This window comes from Danio rerio, chromosome 15 (genome assembly GCF_052040795.2).
Source record: "Danio rerio strain M-AB ecotype USA chromosome 15, GRCz13ab, whole genome shotgun sequence".
Lineage (NCBI taxonomy): Eukaryota > Metazoa > Chordata > Actinopteri > Cypriniformes > Danionidae > Danio > Danio rerio.
In genome coordinates, this window is record NC_141035.1 from 9,277,581 (window position 1) to 9,293,202 (window position 15,622).

The 15,622-nt window shown below is 35.3% G+C and overlaps 1 protein-coding gene and 1 long non-coding RNA gene across 4 annotated transcripts in view; both read left to right on the forward strand.

The window, feature by feature from the left end:
• The window catches only part of mipepa (mitochondrial intermediate peptidase a), a 56,504-nt gene that overhangs the window by 12,846 nt on the left and 28,036 nt on the right, over positions 1-15,622 (forward strand). For all 3 annotated transcript variants that reach the window (XR_015509034.1, XM_087283706.1, XM_087283705.1), the window contains exons 13-18: positions 1,267-1,471; positions 1,564-1,673; positions 1,812-1,886; positions 2,118-2,234; positions 11,727-11,848; positions 14,297-14,370. Coding sequence is in view for 2 of the 3 variants with exons in the window: in XM_087283706.1 (XP_087139832.1) it covers positions 1,267-1,471; positions 1,564-1,673; positions 1,812-1,886; positions 2,118-2,234; positions 11,727-11,848; positions 14,297-14,370 (703 nt within the window). In the remaining variant the exon portion in view is untranslated. The remainder of the gene's footprint in view (positions 1-1,266; positions 1,472-1,563; positions 1,674-1,811; positions 1,887-2,117; positions 2,235-11,726; positions 11,849-14,296; positions 14,371-15,622) is intronic.
• On the forward strand, positions 4,857-7,413 carry LOC147833586 (uncharacterized). Its single transcript, XR_015509041.1, has 2 exons — positions 4,857-7,080; positions 7,146-7,413. It is a non-coding gene; the product is annotated as an uncharacterized LOC147833586 (long non-coding RNA).

The following is a 15,622-nucleotide window of genomic DNA, read 5'->3' on the forward strand; positions in this document are numbered from 1 at the left end:
ACATGGATCTGTTAACTTACAAAACCAATTACTGTGTTAATAAGAGAGACATTGAATCATCATCTGAAACTATTTGTTTAACAACGATACTGTAAGTTCACACCAAAAATAGGTTTCTGGCTATGTAAGCGAAAGTGAGTCACTGAACCAATCTGTTCAAAATTGATACATTTAGGGAAAGAATCGAGTTAATTTCAGCCAGTTCAGTATTTCCGTCAGTGCTTTTAAACATTTGTTTGTTCATGGAAAAGTAATCTTAATGAAATCTTAATGAAAGAGTCACTGAATCTTTTACTTAACCAATTAATTCAAACTATGTATTCTTTAATGAAAGAAACAATATATTTATTTAATAAGGAAAGAAACAGGTACTAAGTTAATGAAGGAGTCATTGAATCATTCACTCAACACATTCTTTCAGAATGTTAATTTATTAGGGAAAGAAACCGGGAACTAAGTTTATCGAGGTATGGAATCTTTCACTCGACAAGTTCATTCAAAACATTGATTCATTAATGATTTTTTTGAATGTCAACTAAGCTTTACTTTAAAAAAATATTTATGAAAGCATAAAAGCTACTTTAAGTCTCTTAATGAATAATTCACCCAATCAATTTGTTAGAAATTAATTTATTATGAAAGTTGCCGTCTTCATGAGTGTCGTTGAATAATTCATTTAACCATTTTATGCAAAACATTAATTCAGTGAGGGAAAAAAATATGTTAGTGTCATTATGTAAGATTCATTAAACCATTCACTTAACCAGTTAGTTCAGAAACACTGATTACAACATTTTTGTGTGAGTAATTGAATCATTCACCCAATTTAGTTCAAAGATTTGATTCATTCAGGAATGAAAAATCACTATGAGAGATTTAATTAATTATTCAGCCAACCCATTATTAAAATATTAAAAAGAAAGCTATATTAATGTAAGATGTTACTCAGAGTAAGTCACTGAGTCGGTCATTCTTCAACTTTTTTAAAAAAACTTTCATTTGCTCAGAAAAAAAAAAAAATGGTTTGAGAATAGTTATTGAATCATTTACTCCACCAAATTTATTCAAAATTAGGTAAAGAAATTATTTGCTATCTTTAGGGAATTCATCAAATCATTCAGACAATTTGTTCAAAAGCAATTCTTTTTTTTTTTTTTACTTTTTATTTAATATGTTCCTCAAAAGAAATCATAATTAATTTATGTACTTGTTTTTACCTCAGCCAGTCAGTTTTGATCAGTCCAGATTTATTTGTGTGCTGCTCAGGATTGCCACTTCACCATTCGTGGTGGAAGGCGCCTGGACGATGGTCAGTATCAGCTGCCGATGGTGGTCCTAATGCTGAATCTGCCCCATCCCACACGGGCCAGTCCCACTCTACTCAGTCCAGGCATGATGGAGAATCTATTCCATGAGATGGGTCACGCCATGCACTCAATGCTGGGACGCACACGCTACCAACATGTGACAGGTACTGTATAATTCCTGCAGAAATCAGCTCATGTTCTTCACATTTGTGGCCTTCAGCTTTTGAATTGACGACCTTATCTCTGTCTCTTCAAGGAACTCGATGTGCCACTGATTTCGCAGAGGTGCCCTCTATTCTAATGGAGTACTTTGCTACAGATTATCGTGTCATCAGTCAGTTTGCTCGCCACTACCAGACTGGACAGGTAAACTTCACACTGCATTTTTCACTGGTCAATTTATTTTGGAAAAAATTAATGAATAAATTCTGTGCATTTAATCAATTGGTAGACTTTTATAATTGGTAACCTTTTATAGTAGTGTAACCTTTATTTTTCTTGTAGCCTTTGCCACAGAGCATGGTGGCCCGTCTTTGTGAGTCCAAGAAAGTCTGTGGTGCAGCTGACACTCAACTTCAGGTACCATTGAGAGATTGTCAAATGACCATTTTTCAGCAGTACAAAGTAATGTACAACTTCATTGATTTCAAAGGAGAGAGAATTGTAATTCCTAATTGCAGGGAAAATAATTTATTAATATTAAACCATTTATGTAATAGTTTTAAGTTGCATGCATGTATGTATATGTAATGCAACATAATCATAAGTGGTTTTGTATTTTAACACAAAGTCTGTAAATGTTCTCTTTAGGTTTTCTATTCAGTGCTGGATCAAGTTTATCATGGAAAACCACAAAATCGTTCAACAACAGACATCATGATAGACTTGCAGAAGAAGTATTATGGTCTGCCATATGTCACCAACACAGTGAGTGTGCTTCATTTAAAATCATACATAAATATTTAATTGTATTCTTTAATCATTTCTACAATTGTTTCAGATTTTAATTCATGCAGGCAAAATCTGTATGTATGAGTCATTTAATCATTCACTCAATAGTTTCGATAAATTTATCACTGTGAGGAAATAATGATTTATTATTAATTATACTTTATTGACTTAATTATTCAGTCAAACAATTATTAATAATATTATTGATAATAATAATAATAATAATAATAATAATAATAATAATAAAAAGAAACATATAAATTAAGGAAAGAAATTTATGTTAAGAAAGGAAAAGTTATTTTGTTTTTATCTTGTTTATACTTTATTAGGAAGTCACTGAATCATTCACTTAACCACTTAATAAAACCCTCATTCGTTTGGGTAAGAAACAGTTTGCTAAGTATAAAATGGAGTCATTGAATCATTTACACAATCAGCTTGTTCAAAATTAAGAAAAGAAACAAGATGCCATGTTCAGAGGCAATTCATATTTGTTTTATTCTTGAAAAACTTATACAATTGATTCTGCTGCCCACCCATTCAAAAACAAAAATGAAATTTAAGTCGCAGTTTTAAGAAAATGAGAAACAACAAATATTTGAATGCGTGGCCTTTTAGGACTTTCATAAATTTGTTCATAATTAACAAATGAAACAAATTGCTATATTTAGGGAATTTGTGAAATTGTTTAAGCAATTTGTTCATATTATTATTTTTTTCCTTTATCTTTTTTTTTATTTGTCTGTTTTTTTTTTTTTTTTTTTTTTTTTTACCTCGGCCAGCCAGTTTTGATCAGTCCAGTTTTGATTGTGTTCTGCTAAGGACTGCCACTTCACCATTCATGGCATGGTGTGAAACACTATTAATAGTTTATATTACCTTTTTGGGGAGTCACTGAATCATTCACTCAACCACTTTCAGAAAAACCCTCATTTACTCGGGAAAGAAACCATTTACTAAGTACTAAGAGTCATTGAATTATTCACTCAATTAGCTTGTTCAAAATTAAGAAAAGAAACAAGCTACCATGTTCTGAAGTAATTCATATTTAATTTTACTCTTGAAACACTACTACAATTGTTTCTGCAGCCAACCTATGCAAAAATTGTCTATTTCTTATTTCTATTTAAAACATTTTTAACTTTGAATGATTTGCTAGCTATTAAATGCCTCATTTTAATGTTGTCAAAAGCACATCTCACCTTAATGTAGGTGGTCTGCTGCCCTGAAATGAAGTGATCCATGGCCGTTATTGAAGTTAATGAATGTTTAGGAATCCTTCCTTGACTAATCCTTAATAACATCTTGTGCTCCCTCTTCTGAAATCCTAAACACACATGAACACAACACACCAAGGTAGTTTAGCTTTGCCCCCCTTTTTCCTGCACTGTGGTTTTTCTGCATCTTTCACAGACACTGCACGGTTAAAGGATTAAAATGCTTTTCTCCGCTCCTCAGCCCTTTTTCAGGGGCCTGTTCTGCGATAACAAAGCAGAGATATACTTTGAAGAAGCACTCCCTGGGGGAAATATTTGAAACTCTTCTTTCAGTCTTTTTTACTGGAAGAGAAACATCACTTGAAATGCTTTTCTCAGCTCTCAGAAATGGTCGCCTGAGAATCGGAGCGATCTAAAACACATATTTTATTTCGGAATGGCCTTCATAAACCGCTCATCCTGGCCTGTAATTATGTGGAGCCACTGGGAGTCTGGCCTCCCCCAACTCTAAATATTCCCCTTCTCTCTTTAATTGCCTCAGCCGTAATGTCTTTACCATCCTCTAAATCACCCAGCTTCCCCCTTTTTATCCGTTATTACTGCCTCTCGTGGGATGGCAGCTAATAGTATGAGTGTGTGCCTTTCGTTCCTGTAGGATGCCTGTTTTAGTGACTATTACAGAACAAATGAAAGCTTTCCTCAGTCCACATATGCTCGTAAAACCTTCAGCATGCAACTCTGTTGAAGTATGGCAGCTGTTTCAACACATTATTTAGCTGCAATAAAGATATAAACTAGATTTTTTTTTACCTGACATGTATTTGGCAAGTTACTTTTTCCATGATTTTTTTTTTCATATATTTTTTTTAAAAGGTTGACACTTCAAGTGAACTCAAGTTTTTGGCTTAGTAAGGGTGTCTTTTTGTTTTGTTGACTTTATTGATAAATACAGTAAAAAATGGTACCAAGGACTATAAAATACACAAGACATGTCACTCCTATACTTTTGAATAGGGAAAAGTGTACCGGTCAATATGGTGAATGAAGCCTCGCATTCTTGTACAGGAGCCAATCATCAGTTGCTATGACCTTTGTCCAGGGGAGAAGCTCAGACCAGACATGTGCTTTTACAACAGTTTTTGTGGTCACAAACACACTGGAATCTCAGCGAATGTACTGAACACGTACACAGCTAAAATACTCAGTTTAGATTGCATTTGGTCCCTCTGTAAATTGACTTAAAGTTACTCAAGTTAATGAGACAATGAAAGGATTAATTAGGTGGTGATTCACCACTGATGATGAACACCTGCTGTTAATAAGCAGAAACACAGAAGAGTAAAGGCCCGTGCACACCGAGACGTTTAACGACTAAATAAAGAGCTTCAATGTGATCGTGCACACCAACGCTCAAAATGCCAGGTGCAAAAGCATCTTTTAAAAAACGCCTCATGCTTGTGTTTTTTTGTTTGGACGCGCTGCGTCAAAGCCTTCTCCACCAATCATATTGGCACTTTTGTTCACATGCACAGAGCTGCTGAAGTAACAGTAAACAGGACCTGGAGGCGCTCACGCGCAAAACTGTCATTGTGAGCGCACACTAAAGAAAAAGCCCAGAGGTGATATGAACGTGGAGCTGCTTATTGCACTGCTGAACAATAATCATTTTTTCATCGCTAAAGCTGCAACTTGAACCGTCCATGCTTGTTCGAGTCACCAGTAACTTTAACAACAAGCGTGTGAGCTTCCCTTCTTCCTTTTCATCTGTGTTATAAGCGGAGTGTCAGAAGCTTAAAGTTGTGTAGCGCCATCTAACGTCAAGTAGTGATTTTGCATACTCTTCTGCTTGACGCCAGTGAAAAACTCTTGGATTTGAATTCGGAAAAACGTCTCATAAAACGCTGACGATAAACGAAAAGCGTCCCGGTGTGTATGAGCCTTAAAGCTGCGGTCACACTGCACTTTTCTCCCCATAGACTTGCATTCATACGCATGCAAATGCGGCAGATAGGTAACGCAAGGTCGTGGAAAAGGTCCGCAGTTTGCTGCTGCAAAGTTCAAGCTTGGTTAACTCTGACCTGCAAAATCACATCACTTGAGTGTGTGAGACCAATCAAGGATCAAAACATGTCCTCTCTAGACAGATATTGAAAATATGGAGCAACGGCTTACTTTTTTAAATGTCTAGTTATCTTTTTTGCAAGCTCAATTTTGCATTTATTTTGCAAGCTCAAACTGTAGTGTGACCGCAGCTTAATACAAAACTACAACTGACTTCAGTCACAGCCTTAGATGAAATCAGCTAAAATATAATACATTGAATCTCTCAAAATCTCAGCAGAGGATCAGCTCCATCAATAAGCAACTCCACAAACAGCAGCTTTACTTATTACCGACCTGTTTGCCCTTATTTAAAGAGGGACCAAATACTCTAAACTGGGTAAATTTTACTTGGGGGATTTTGGTGTGTACATTTCGTTGAGAGTCTCCAGAAGATTTGACCAGCCAAAATTGCTACCATTGGGTCAGGGATTAAATACTATTGTAAACCTTAGCAAAGAACTGTATTGTTTCTAACCAAAAACTCTGAATTTGGACACAGGAACAAAAATAAAGGTGTGGTAAGGTATCCTCAACAGCTTTACACTTGTCGCATGTGGGGGAAAGCGAGGAATAGAATTTAAGCTGTTTTAAAACAGTAAAGTATGAGTAGTACTTTTGTACTGAATAAGGTTGTGTCTAGAATTTATAGAACATTAATAAACAGATCAAATTTATTTCAATCAGTCTCAGAGATTAAAATCCCTAGGTCTTCTTTCCAAGCGACTTTCAAATGAAGAGACGAAAAATCTGCTCTGTTTTTAAAAGCATTAATAAATAAAGAGGTTAGGCCCGTCATTTGGAAAGTTTAAAAATACAACCATTAATTCGCCGTTTTAGACTTTAGCTTGTTGTAAAATTGGGAATTTGTTTTAAATTCTGTTTCTTTTTTTATAATTCTGTGTTTGTTTGTTTGCTTGTTTGTTTATTTGTTGTTGTTTTTTTTGTTTTTTAGACTTATTGCTGAGGTTATAGTCTGTAAGTTATAATCTGAGTAAATAGTGATGCTCGACCTCAAATAACTTTGACTGACCATCAGAACATAAATATTTTGGACCATCCTGCAGAAGGAAAGCTGTTGTTGTTTGACTTCAGTTGACATTGATTCAGTTTACTGGGGCATTAATAGGGTTCCTGAAGATAATGGCAGTTGTTACAAACATTGACCAGATGGAAGTTCCTGTCCTGTTGCTAATATCTGGGAACATTCAAAAACAGTGTTATATTCCTCTGGCCAGATACATGATGGCTAAAACAAGCATGGTAATACCCATATTAGATTTGGTCTTTTTTATTAGTTCAAGGTCAGAATTTGTGAAGGTTTGTGGCTCTTTCTTGATATTTTGTTTAGGTTTTACAATTTTCTGATTATGTTTTAGAATTCTGAATTTATATTTGAGATCTTTTTTTATGTTTTAGAATTTTGAGAAAAATGTAGAATTGCACGTTAGCATTTTAAAATTCTGATTTTGTTTTAGAATTACGAGTTTGCTTTAATAAACTGAGTTATTTATTTTTTTATTTATAGAATTTATAGAATTTATTTTATTAGAATTTATAGAATTTATAGAATTTATTTATAAAATTATTTATTTATATGTTTTAGAATTCTCAATTTATAATTCTGGATTCTAAGTTTGTTTTTATTCTATTTTTTTGGTTTTTAATCCTATTACTGACAAAAATAAACACATCAGCATGAGAGATATTATTTATGTTCCAACAAATGGCATTTGATGACTTGTTTGTTCAAATCACTAAGCCTAATCTGAGTTATAATCAGGATGCTTGTCCACTAATAATTCTGCTTGACCACTAATAAAGATTGTGGTCAACAACACATCAGCATGTGAGATATTACTTATGTTCCCACAAAATGCATTTGATGATGTTCAGGAAAGTTTCACACCAATGTTTTTCAAATCACTAAGCCTAATCTGAGTAACAATCAGGATGCTTGTCCTTTAACAATTCAGTTTGACCACTATTAAAGATTGTGGTCAGTGATGGAGAAAGTACATGACTCACAGAGAAAGCTGTATTTATGGTTGTTTGACTTCAGTTGACATTGATTCAGTTTACTGGGGCATTAATAGTGTTCTGGAAGATAATGGCAGCTGTTAGAAACGTGGACCAAATGGAAATCCTTGTTTTGTTACTAATATTTGGGAACATTCAGAAAAAGTGTTACATTCCTCTGGCCAGATACATGATGGCCCAAAAAAACATGGGAATACCCAAATTAGATTTGGTCCTTACAAAGTATTGAGAGTCAGAATTTGTGGAAATCTGAATTGATTTTTTGGAGTTATTAGTTTTTTGGAAGTCAATTATATTTTGCTTTACTCTTCTGTTTCACAATTCTAAGTTTACATTTTAGAATTCCTGTTAGGTTTTAAAGTTCTGAATTCATATTTTAGGTCTCTTTGAGATTACTTAGTGTGCATTTAAAAATTATTAGTTTTAAAATTGTGCTTCTACTTTAGAACTTTAATTATGTTTTAGGGTTCTGAGTTTATACTTTTTTTCCCAGAGTTAGGTTGCAGCTGGAAGGGCATCCGCTGCGTAAAACGTGCTGGATAAGTTGGCAATTCATTCCGCTAAAATAGGACATTAGAAGCATGGCTTTTTAAATATATTTTAGGGATTTCTGTTCAGGTAAAATTTAAATAAATGTTTTTAAAGATAGCCCTATATAAAGTTTATTGCAAAGCACTTGTTTAGGAAGTATTGCAAATGTGTGTTTTTTATGCATATTTTGGCAGCCTGTTTAAAATTGGAAGATTATGTGGTTAATTCGGTGTGCTTGTACCTCTACTTTGGTAAAATAGAAAACATTTATAATTATCAAATAGGGGAAAATTAGATAATAATATTAATTAGCAAATGAATAATATTAGGGCGAAAGGCTACTTTTCTGAGGCTAAAAAATAAGTGGGGCCCTTGGGTTTGCAATAGCCCCAGTGCCCAATATGTTTGTGAACTGACCCTGATTCTGAGTATATAGTTTCGAATTCTGAGTTTGTTTTAATTCTATATACATGTTTTACTCTTGTTACTGACATAGAAATAGAAAAATAGAACACATTTGCATGTAAGATATTACTTATGTTCCCACAAATGACATTTAATGACTTGTGTACTAAAGTTTCACACTAACGTTTGTTTAAATCACTAAACTTAATCTGAGTAATTGTGATGCTGGACCACTAATTCAGCTTGACCACTAATAAAGATTGTGGTAAGTGATGGAGAAGGTTCATGACTCACAGAGAAAGCTTGATTTATAGTTGTTTGACTTTACTTGACTTTGATTCAGTTTACTGGGGCATTAATAGTGTTCTGGAAGATAATGGCAGCTGTTACAAACATGGACCAAATGAAAGTTCTTATCCTGTTGTTAATATTTGTGAACACTCGCACACAGCATTACATTCCTCTTCCTGCTGAGATACACGGAAAGCGTGCAAATACCAGCTTAGATTTGACCCTTTTTGTTAGCTGAATTCAAGCCTTTTATACCAAGCTCTGTGAATAGGATATTATTATAAATGTTCATTTACTGACAGAACCCATTTGCAGTGAAAATGTTTCCATTACTGAATGCAGATTTCAGGCAAATGTTGATAGTGAAGTAGCTGTTCTGCTTCGCTGATGTTTAGCTTTAAGAGGTTTCATCTGCGGGGTTTGCTGAAGTCATTAAAAGCCATATGGGAGACATCTTACTAATATTCTGAGGCTTAAGTCTGTATTGTGCTGCAATTTCACCTTCTCCACTATAATGTGTCTCTCATAGTGCTGTTTACACAATTTTGGCTCTCTTCTACAAGCTCAGGGAGAAACACTTGACACATGTTCCACATTGGATTGCACCGTACAGCATGTTTGTCAGTGATTATTAGAGCCAGATGTCTTCAAGGGGTCCTTTAATATCCTGTAGCATGACAACAATGCTTTTATAGTGTACGTGCTAAATATGTTCCTGTATAATATGTGTGTAACCCACTGGTCTTACTGCACCCAATCTAGTTTGAGCTGGGATCGAACTGGCGAGACTTTGCATGGGAGTTGGTTGCTTTAACAAGGAGGTTAAAGACCATGGCCTTTAGCGATTTTCGCTAGAGAACCTTTAGAGGTCAGAGGAGTGAGGTTTACATGCATAGCACTTCGCTAGCTGGCCTTCATTACACTCACCCCCTTAACTTCACTCCCATCCTGGATGAGCCCCCACATGTAACCCACCTGTCCTACTGCACCTAACCCGGTCTGAACAAGAATGGAATCGATGATTCTTTGCATGGGAGTCAGCTGCTTTAAAGGTGCAGTAGGTGATCTGCCGCAATGCTAGCCTGTTACCATAACTCTCTGAAACACCGTCCCCCCCCTGCCATCCAAAGCCACGCCTCCTGTAAACACGAGCGCACGCACCTTAAAGATAACAGCAGAATGCTCTCTCGTGTTGAGCTCTCTAAAGCTTGGCTGGCCGCAGGAATTACACTCATTTCTAAGCCATACTAATGCCGAGTTCAGACTGCATGATTCTAGCCCCGATTTTGACTTGGCGACAGGTTTTGAGAAATCACCGACAAATGCCTAAAATCACAGTCAAATCGGTGCTCGTGCAAGTGAGTGACAATCACACAATATGAACTATCAAAGACACGATCTGTCAGTATTACGAGAAAAGTTGTTTTTAATGAGAAATAAAATATTGTTAATATGACAATTGAGTGAAAAATAATGTGTGTCAGAAATGTGTCACTGTAGTCCAAAACAGTACAAAACTGGAGGGATATACACTCACCGGCCACTTTATTAGGTACACCTTTTCAACTTGTTAACGCAAATTTCTATTCAGCCAATCACATGGCAGCAACCCAATGCATTTAGGCATTTACACATGGTCAAGACGATCTGCTGAAGTTTAAAGCTATCCTGTGCGTACCAATTGAGCATTGTGTCAACGCCACAGCCTACCTGAGCATTGTTGCTGACCATGTCCATCCATTTATGACCACAGTGTTACCCATCTTCTAATGGCTACTTACAGCAGTATAAAGTCCATGTAATAAAGCGCAAATCATCTCAGACTGGTTTCTTAAACATGACAATGAGTTCACTGTACTCAAATGCCCTCCGCAGTCACCAATCTCAATCCAACTGAGCAACTTTGTGATGTGGTGGAAAGAGAGATTCGCATCATGGATGTGCAGCCGACAAATCTGCAGCAACTGCGTGATGCTATCATGCCAATATGGACCAAAATCTCTGAGGAATATTTACGGTACCTTGTTGAATCCATGCCACGAAGGATTAAGGCAGTTCTGAAGGCAGAAGGGGGTTCAACCTGGTACTAGAAAGGTGTACCTAATACAAGTGTGTTTGAGATGTAATGTGATCAGCTTCAGGTTTGCAAAATCTGGCTGTTTCCTCATTTAAGACCAACATACTAGTGGCATCAGCAAATATTTATTTGTGTTGTAAATATTGTAGATTTGAATAGCAAACTCTTGAATTTAGTGACTCTGTCACAAGTGTACTAAAAGCGATTGAAAAAAAAAAAAGTTTTCTTTATTCAGTATATAATATGGTTTCCTCCTCATTGCCTTTGTGAACCCAGGTATGTTGATAAGCTGTCGTTATAAACTGATGTTATCCTTTACCAACAGATTTGTTGCCCCTATTTACAGTGGTATCGAGTGTACAGGGTGCTCGGTTCATTTCCTGCAGGGATAATGGTAACAGCGGGTGTCTAAGCACGTCTTCAACCCTCAGCTGTGCATTTGAACTGCTAAGCTCTTTCAACACAAATCTAGCCTGTGATTTTTATGGCTAAAAACATCCCGAACTTGCACCCACCCTAAACATTATCACTCTCTTTAATTTACCTTAGAGTTAAAGTAGCCATGGGAAAGGGTTTGCACCATTTGTGCTCTGGGAATGTAAATATTTAGTGATGAATGTGGTCTTGAAGGCGTTGTGTGGCAATACCTTAATTTGATGCTTGGATTTAATTGGGTCACAGTTGCAGATGCTGAATGTTGTTAACATCAGCGTGTTTCAATGTTAGAGAATAACTTGGCAAGCACGTGAAGAGATGTATCTGGAATATTCCTATGACAGATTGTGATTAGTTTACATTTCTCTGCAGGCCTGGCAGCTGAGGTTCAGTCATCTCATTGGCTACGGGGCCAAATACTACTCGTACCTGATGTCACGGGCCGTGGCCTCTATGGTGTGGAAGCAGTGTTTTTATAAAGACCCCCTGAACAGGTTTGTTATTGTTGCATGCTTTTTCTTTACTCTCTATTTTCATTTTCATTGAAAAAACATACAGTACCACCTAAATCCTTACAGTCAAAGGATGGACCATATATCAAAGTTCTCTTGGGAGAACTCTATTATGGTAGAGCAAACTTATTACTAAAATAAACTCAAAACCTTACCCCGCCCATATAACACAGATTAAAATGTTTGTAGAGGGTTTATAACAATAAAATAAAAGCCATATTATACATGAATAACATTGAGCTGTTATTTAAAATCACAATAGCTTAGACAAAAAAAAAAAAAATAAGGTATAATTGGAAAATGAAACCATTCAATGAACCATTAAATGAAACCACTGAAACTCCCCAAAGGAAACAAAGTAATTAAAAAGTAAAGTAAATAATGAATAATAAGAAATAAAAAAAATCTAGGCGCAACAGTCAAAAGCGCATGGTGCAAAAGCATTAAAGGCATGTCCGAATCCACTTTTGTTATTTTAAAGATGTAAAATATGGTTGTGCTTATTCTCTTAATGAGTTATGGGTGGGTTTTGAGCATAACGTGCATTCAACCAATCAGAGTCTCTTCTCTCATTCGCGTTAAGAGTCAGTTGCGTTGCGCCATGGCGCATTTGCTATATTTACATGGAGGACTTTGTAAGTGGACAAACTGAACGCTTCATCACTGAGAAAACAGTTTAACAAAGCATCTGCAGCGTGAGGATAAAGAACGAGCCTCCTACGTTTGGCCTCTTTACTTTCTCTTTATTTTACTTTTACTCTTTAATTTACTCCTTTACTTTCGTAGATAAGGAAACAATTTTGTACACAATCCACTAAAGACATCCATTAGCCTACATATTTAATTTTGTTTGTTAAGCGCAAAGATTTGTTTCAAAACTATTTCTAAATTCATTTCTAATTTCCAGCAAACAAAGAAATGAACAATAATAGCGAAGTGTGGTCAAAAAACTTTGTTATATCCAAACACACATCCAAATCTTAAGCCCCATATAGTGATGCATACGTCTCCAAAACCCGACAGGTGGACAAATCTAAACTCCTTTTTTTTTTAAACAAATATAAATATACATATAATACATACTGCTATTAATGATATACAAACGCATATGAAGAACGCGTGGAGGCAGTGTTTTGTATATTTATGTAAAAAATTACATTTTTGTTACATTTTAATCCTCAATTTTTATATATGTAAAGATAGTTGTGTATTGCTGTACATCCTGTGTGTATTAAACAATGTGTAAGCATTTGGACCTGCAGTCTGTTTTAGTTCCTCAAAATAGCAACGTGGCAACAATGTGCCTTAACATACCTCCTTTATAGACAGCAGTCCAAGAAGTGGCGCAAATGGATTTGCTATTAAAACAACATGGCACAAAACATGAAAATTAAGAGTTGAACTGGTCTGTAAATATCAACAAATCACACCAAACACATCTTGCGCCTGATTGATGGACCCTTTTCAGAAAACTGTAGCTATATTTCCATCCAAAAATGCAAATTAAATTTATCCGCAAAACTGGAATATTGTCTGCTGGTTTGTCCATTCACACACATCTTTATAATCACATGATCTCTTATAACAAAATCACTTGACTTTATTAATGCGCATACTGGAATTCTCCTTTCCATTCCTTAGCAGTTAATGCGCATGTTTTCTTATTGAATAAAAAGTTTATCCTACTCGGTTATGCTCATAAGTTTTCCAAAATTGATGCACATTTTGGCATTTCTATCAACCATTTAATGTGCATTTCCAAAATGTGCATAAAAATAGGTGGATGGAAACAGCAAGTGAAGGTAATCAGCTCTATTGGTCATCAGCATCTTAAATGCTTAAATAATTTTTTAATGTATGTAAATTTTTAAAGCTATATACCTTGTATTATAATATCTATGCATCGAATTATGAAAAGTTAATGCTAATGCAAGGTATTTGTAATGCAACATCTGTGGTTGTGATAGTACATTTGACATTGTTCTCAATGATGTTCTCTAGCTCTGTTATTAGTCTCACACAAAGAATTTATTATTATTATTATTATTTATTTATTTTTTTTGGAAGGTCATGAAAACACTATCTTGTAGTTTTTATTTCATTATTTGAGCAAACAGAAATGCAAAAATAGTATTTGTCTCCTGTAAGTTTACCCTGCTATGTACAAAGTACTGGGAAATATAAAAAAGGGTCTATTGGAACCCTCATGTGCATAATAATTAATATCAGAGTTAAAATTTGTGGGTGAACTTACTCTTTCAAAGTTTCATGGGGTCTTTAAAACACCAGGGTATCTTAACTACTCTGCTGTGGTTTTGTTCTTTAGCACTTCCTTTTGTCTGGGCATGTCAGGCAGTTATAGAGGCAGCATGAGGGTTATGGGTTTGGTTTGAGCGATGCTGGTAGTGTAAAGTAAACCTCTGTGTGCAGGGAAACCGGAGAGCACTACCGGCGAGAGATGCTGGCTCATGGGGGAGGGAAGGAGCCCATGCTGATGGTGGAAGGTAAAAAAAAAACATTACTGTTGTACTTTAATCCCTCCCATTTATTTTTGTTTATTATCCCTTAAATAATCAACATGACATCTGATGTTTCACCTGGTGTTATACTGAATCTTTTATGAGAGTGTGTTGTCGTTAAAAAAAAACAACAACAACCATCTACCAAATGTTTCAACATAATAGAAGGATCTCTAGTATCCACTAGTGTTAGCATGGTAATATTTTAATGATCAGTTCAGCCTCTTATAGCTTCTAGTTATATTGGTCAGATGATTGATTGAAATTGTGGCTTCTCTACAAATATAATGTTATCCTAAAAATGTAAAATCTTGCGTTTTTATTTATTTATCTTTTTTGTTAACCATCATCAGATGACTAATAAACAGCCCTAATTACTACAAAAAAAAACAAAAAAAAAACACCAACTGACTTTCATTTGACAGGTTTGATTTGATGTTCTTTGATTTAGGTTTTTGTTTTTATGATAAAAGTACGGCAGTTCACTAGGGATGTCTCAATCAGGGTTTTTTGCCCTCGAGTCCAAGTGATTTGATTTTGTGTATACCGAAACCCGATCCGATACTTCTTCAATACATAAAAAAAGAATAAAGAAAAACAAAGAAACAGATCCAGGATGTTCCTTATTTTTTTATTTAATTCACCTGATTTTTAACATGTTAACAAACAGAGCACTTCTGTGAGGCAGCTTGAACAATCAAGTAATAAATGACATCAATTCTTCACTTTTAGACTTTAGTGCAACATTCATTTTCTTTTTGGCTTAGTCCCTTTATTAATCTAGGCTCGCCATAGCCGAATGAACCGCCAACTTATCCAGCAGAGGATGCCCTTCCAGCTGCAACCCATCACTGGGAACTTTAGTGCAACAGTAAATATTTTAAAAATCTAATATAAAAACAAATAGCAACCCAACCTAAAATACCTGGTAGGCAATCCCAAGTTTACTTGTCTCACAGTTTGTTATGGCAATGTTGGAGCAGGTTGGAGCTAAAATCTTCAAGACACCGGGCCTCCAGGAACAAGTTTGGTGAACACTGCTGTAGACAATCAGAAATAAATACTGCTTAATGGGCCTAATAATATTGACCCTAAAATGAAAAAAAATAAAAATAAAACTGATTTTGTTCTAGCTGAAACAAAACAAACAAGACTTTCTCCAGAAGAAAAAAATATTATAGGAAATACTGTGAAAATTTTTTTGCTCTGTTAAAAAAAGAAATCACAGCAGGGCTAA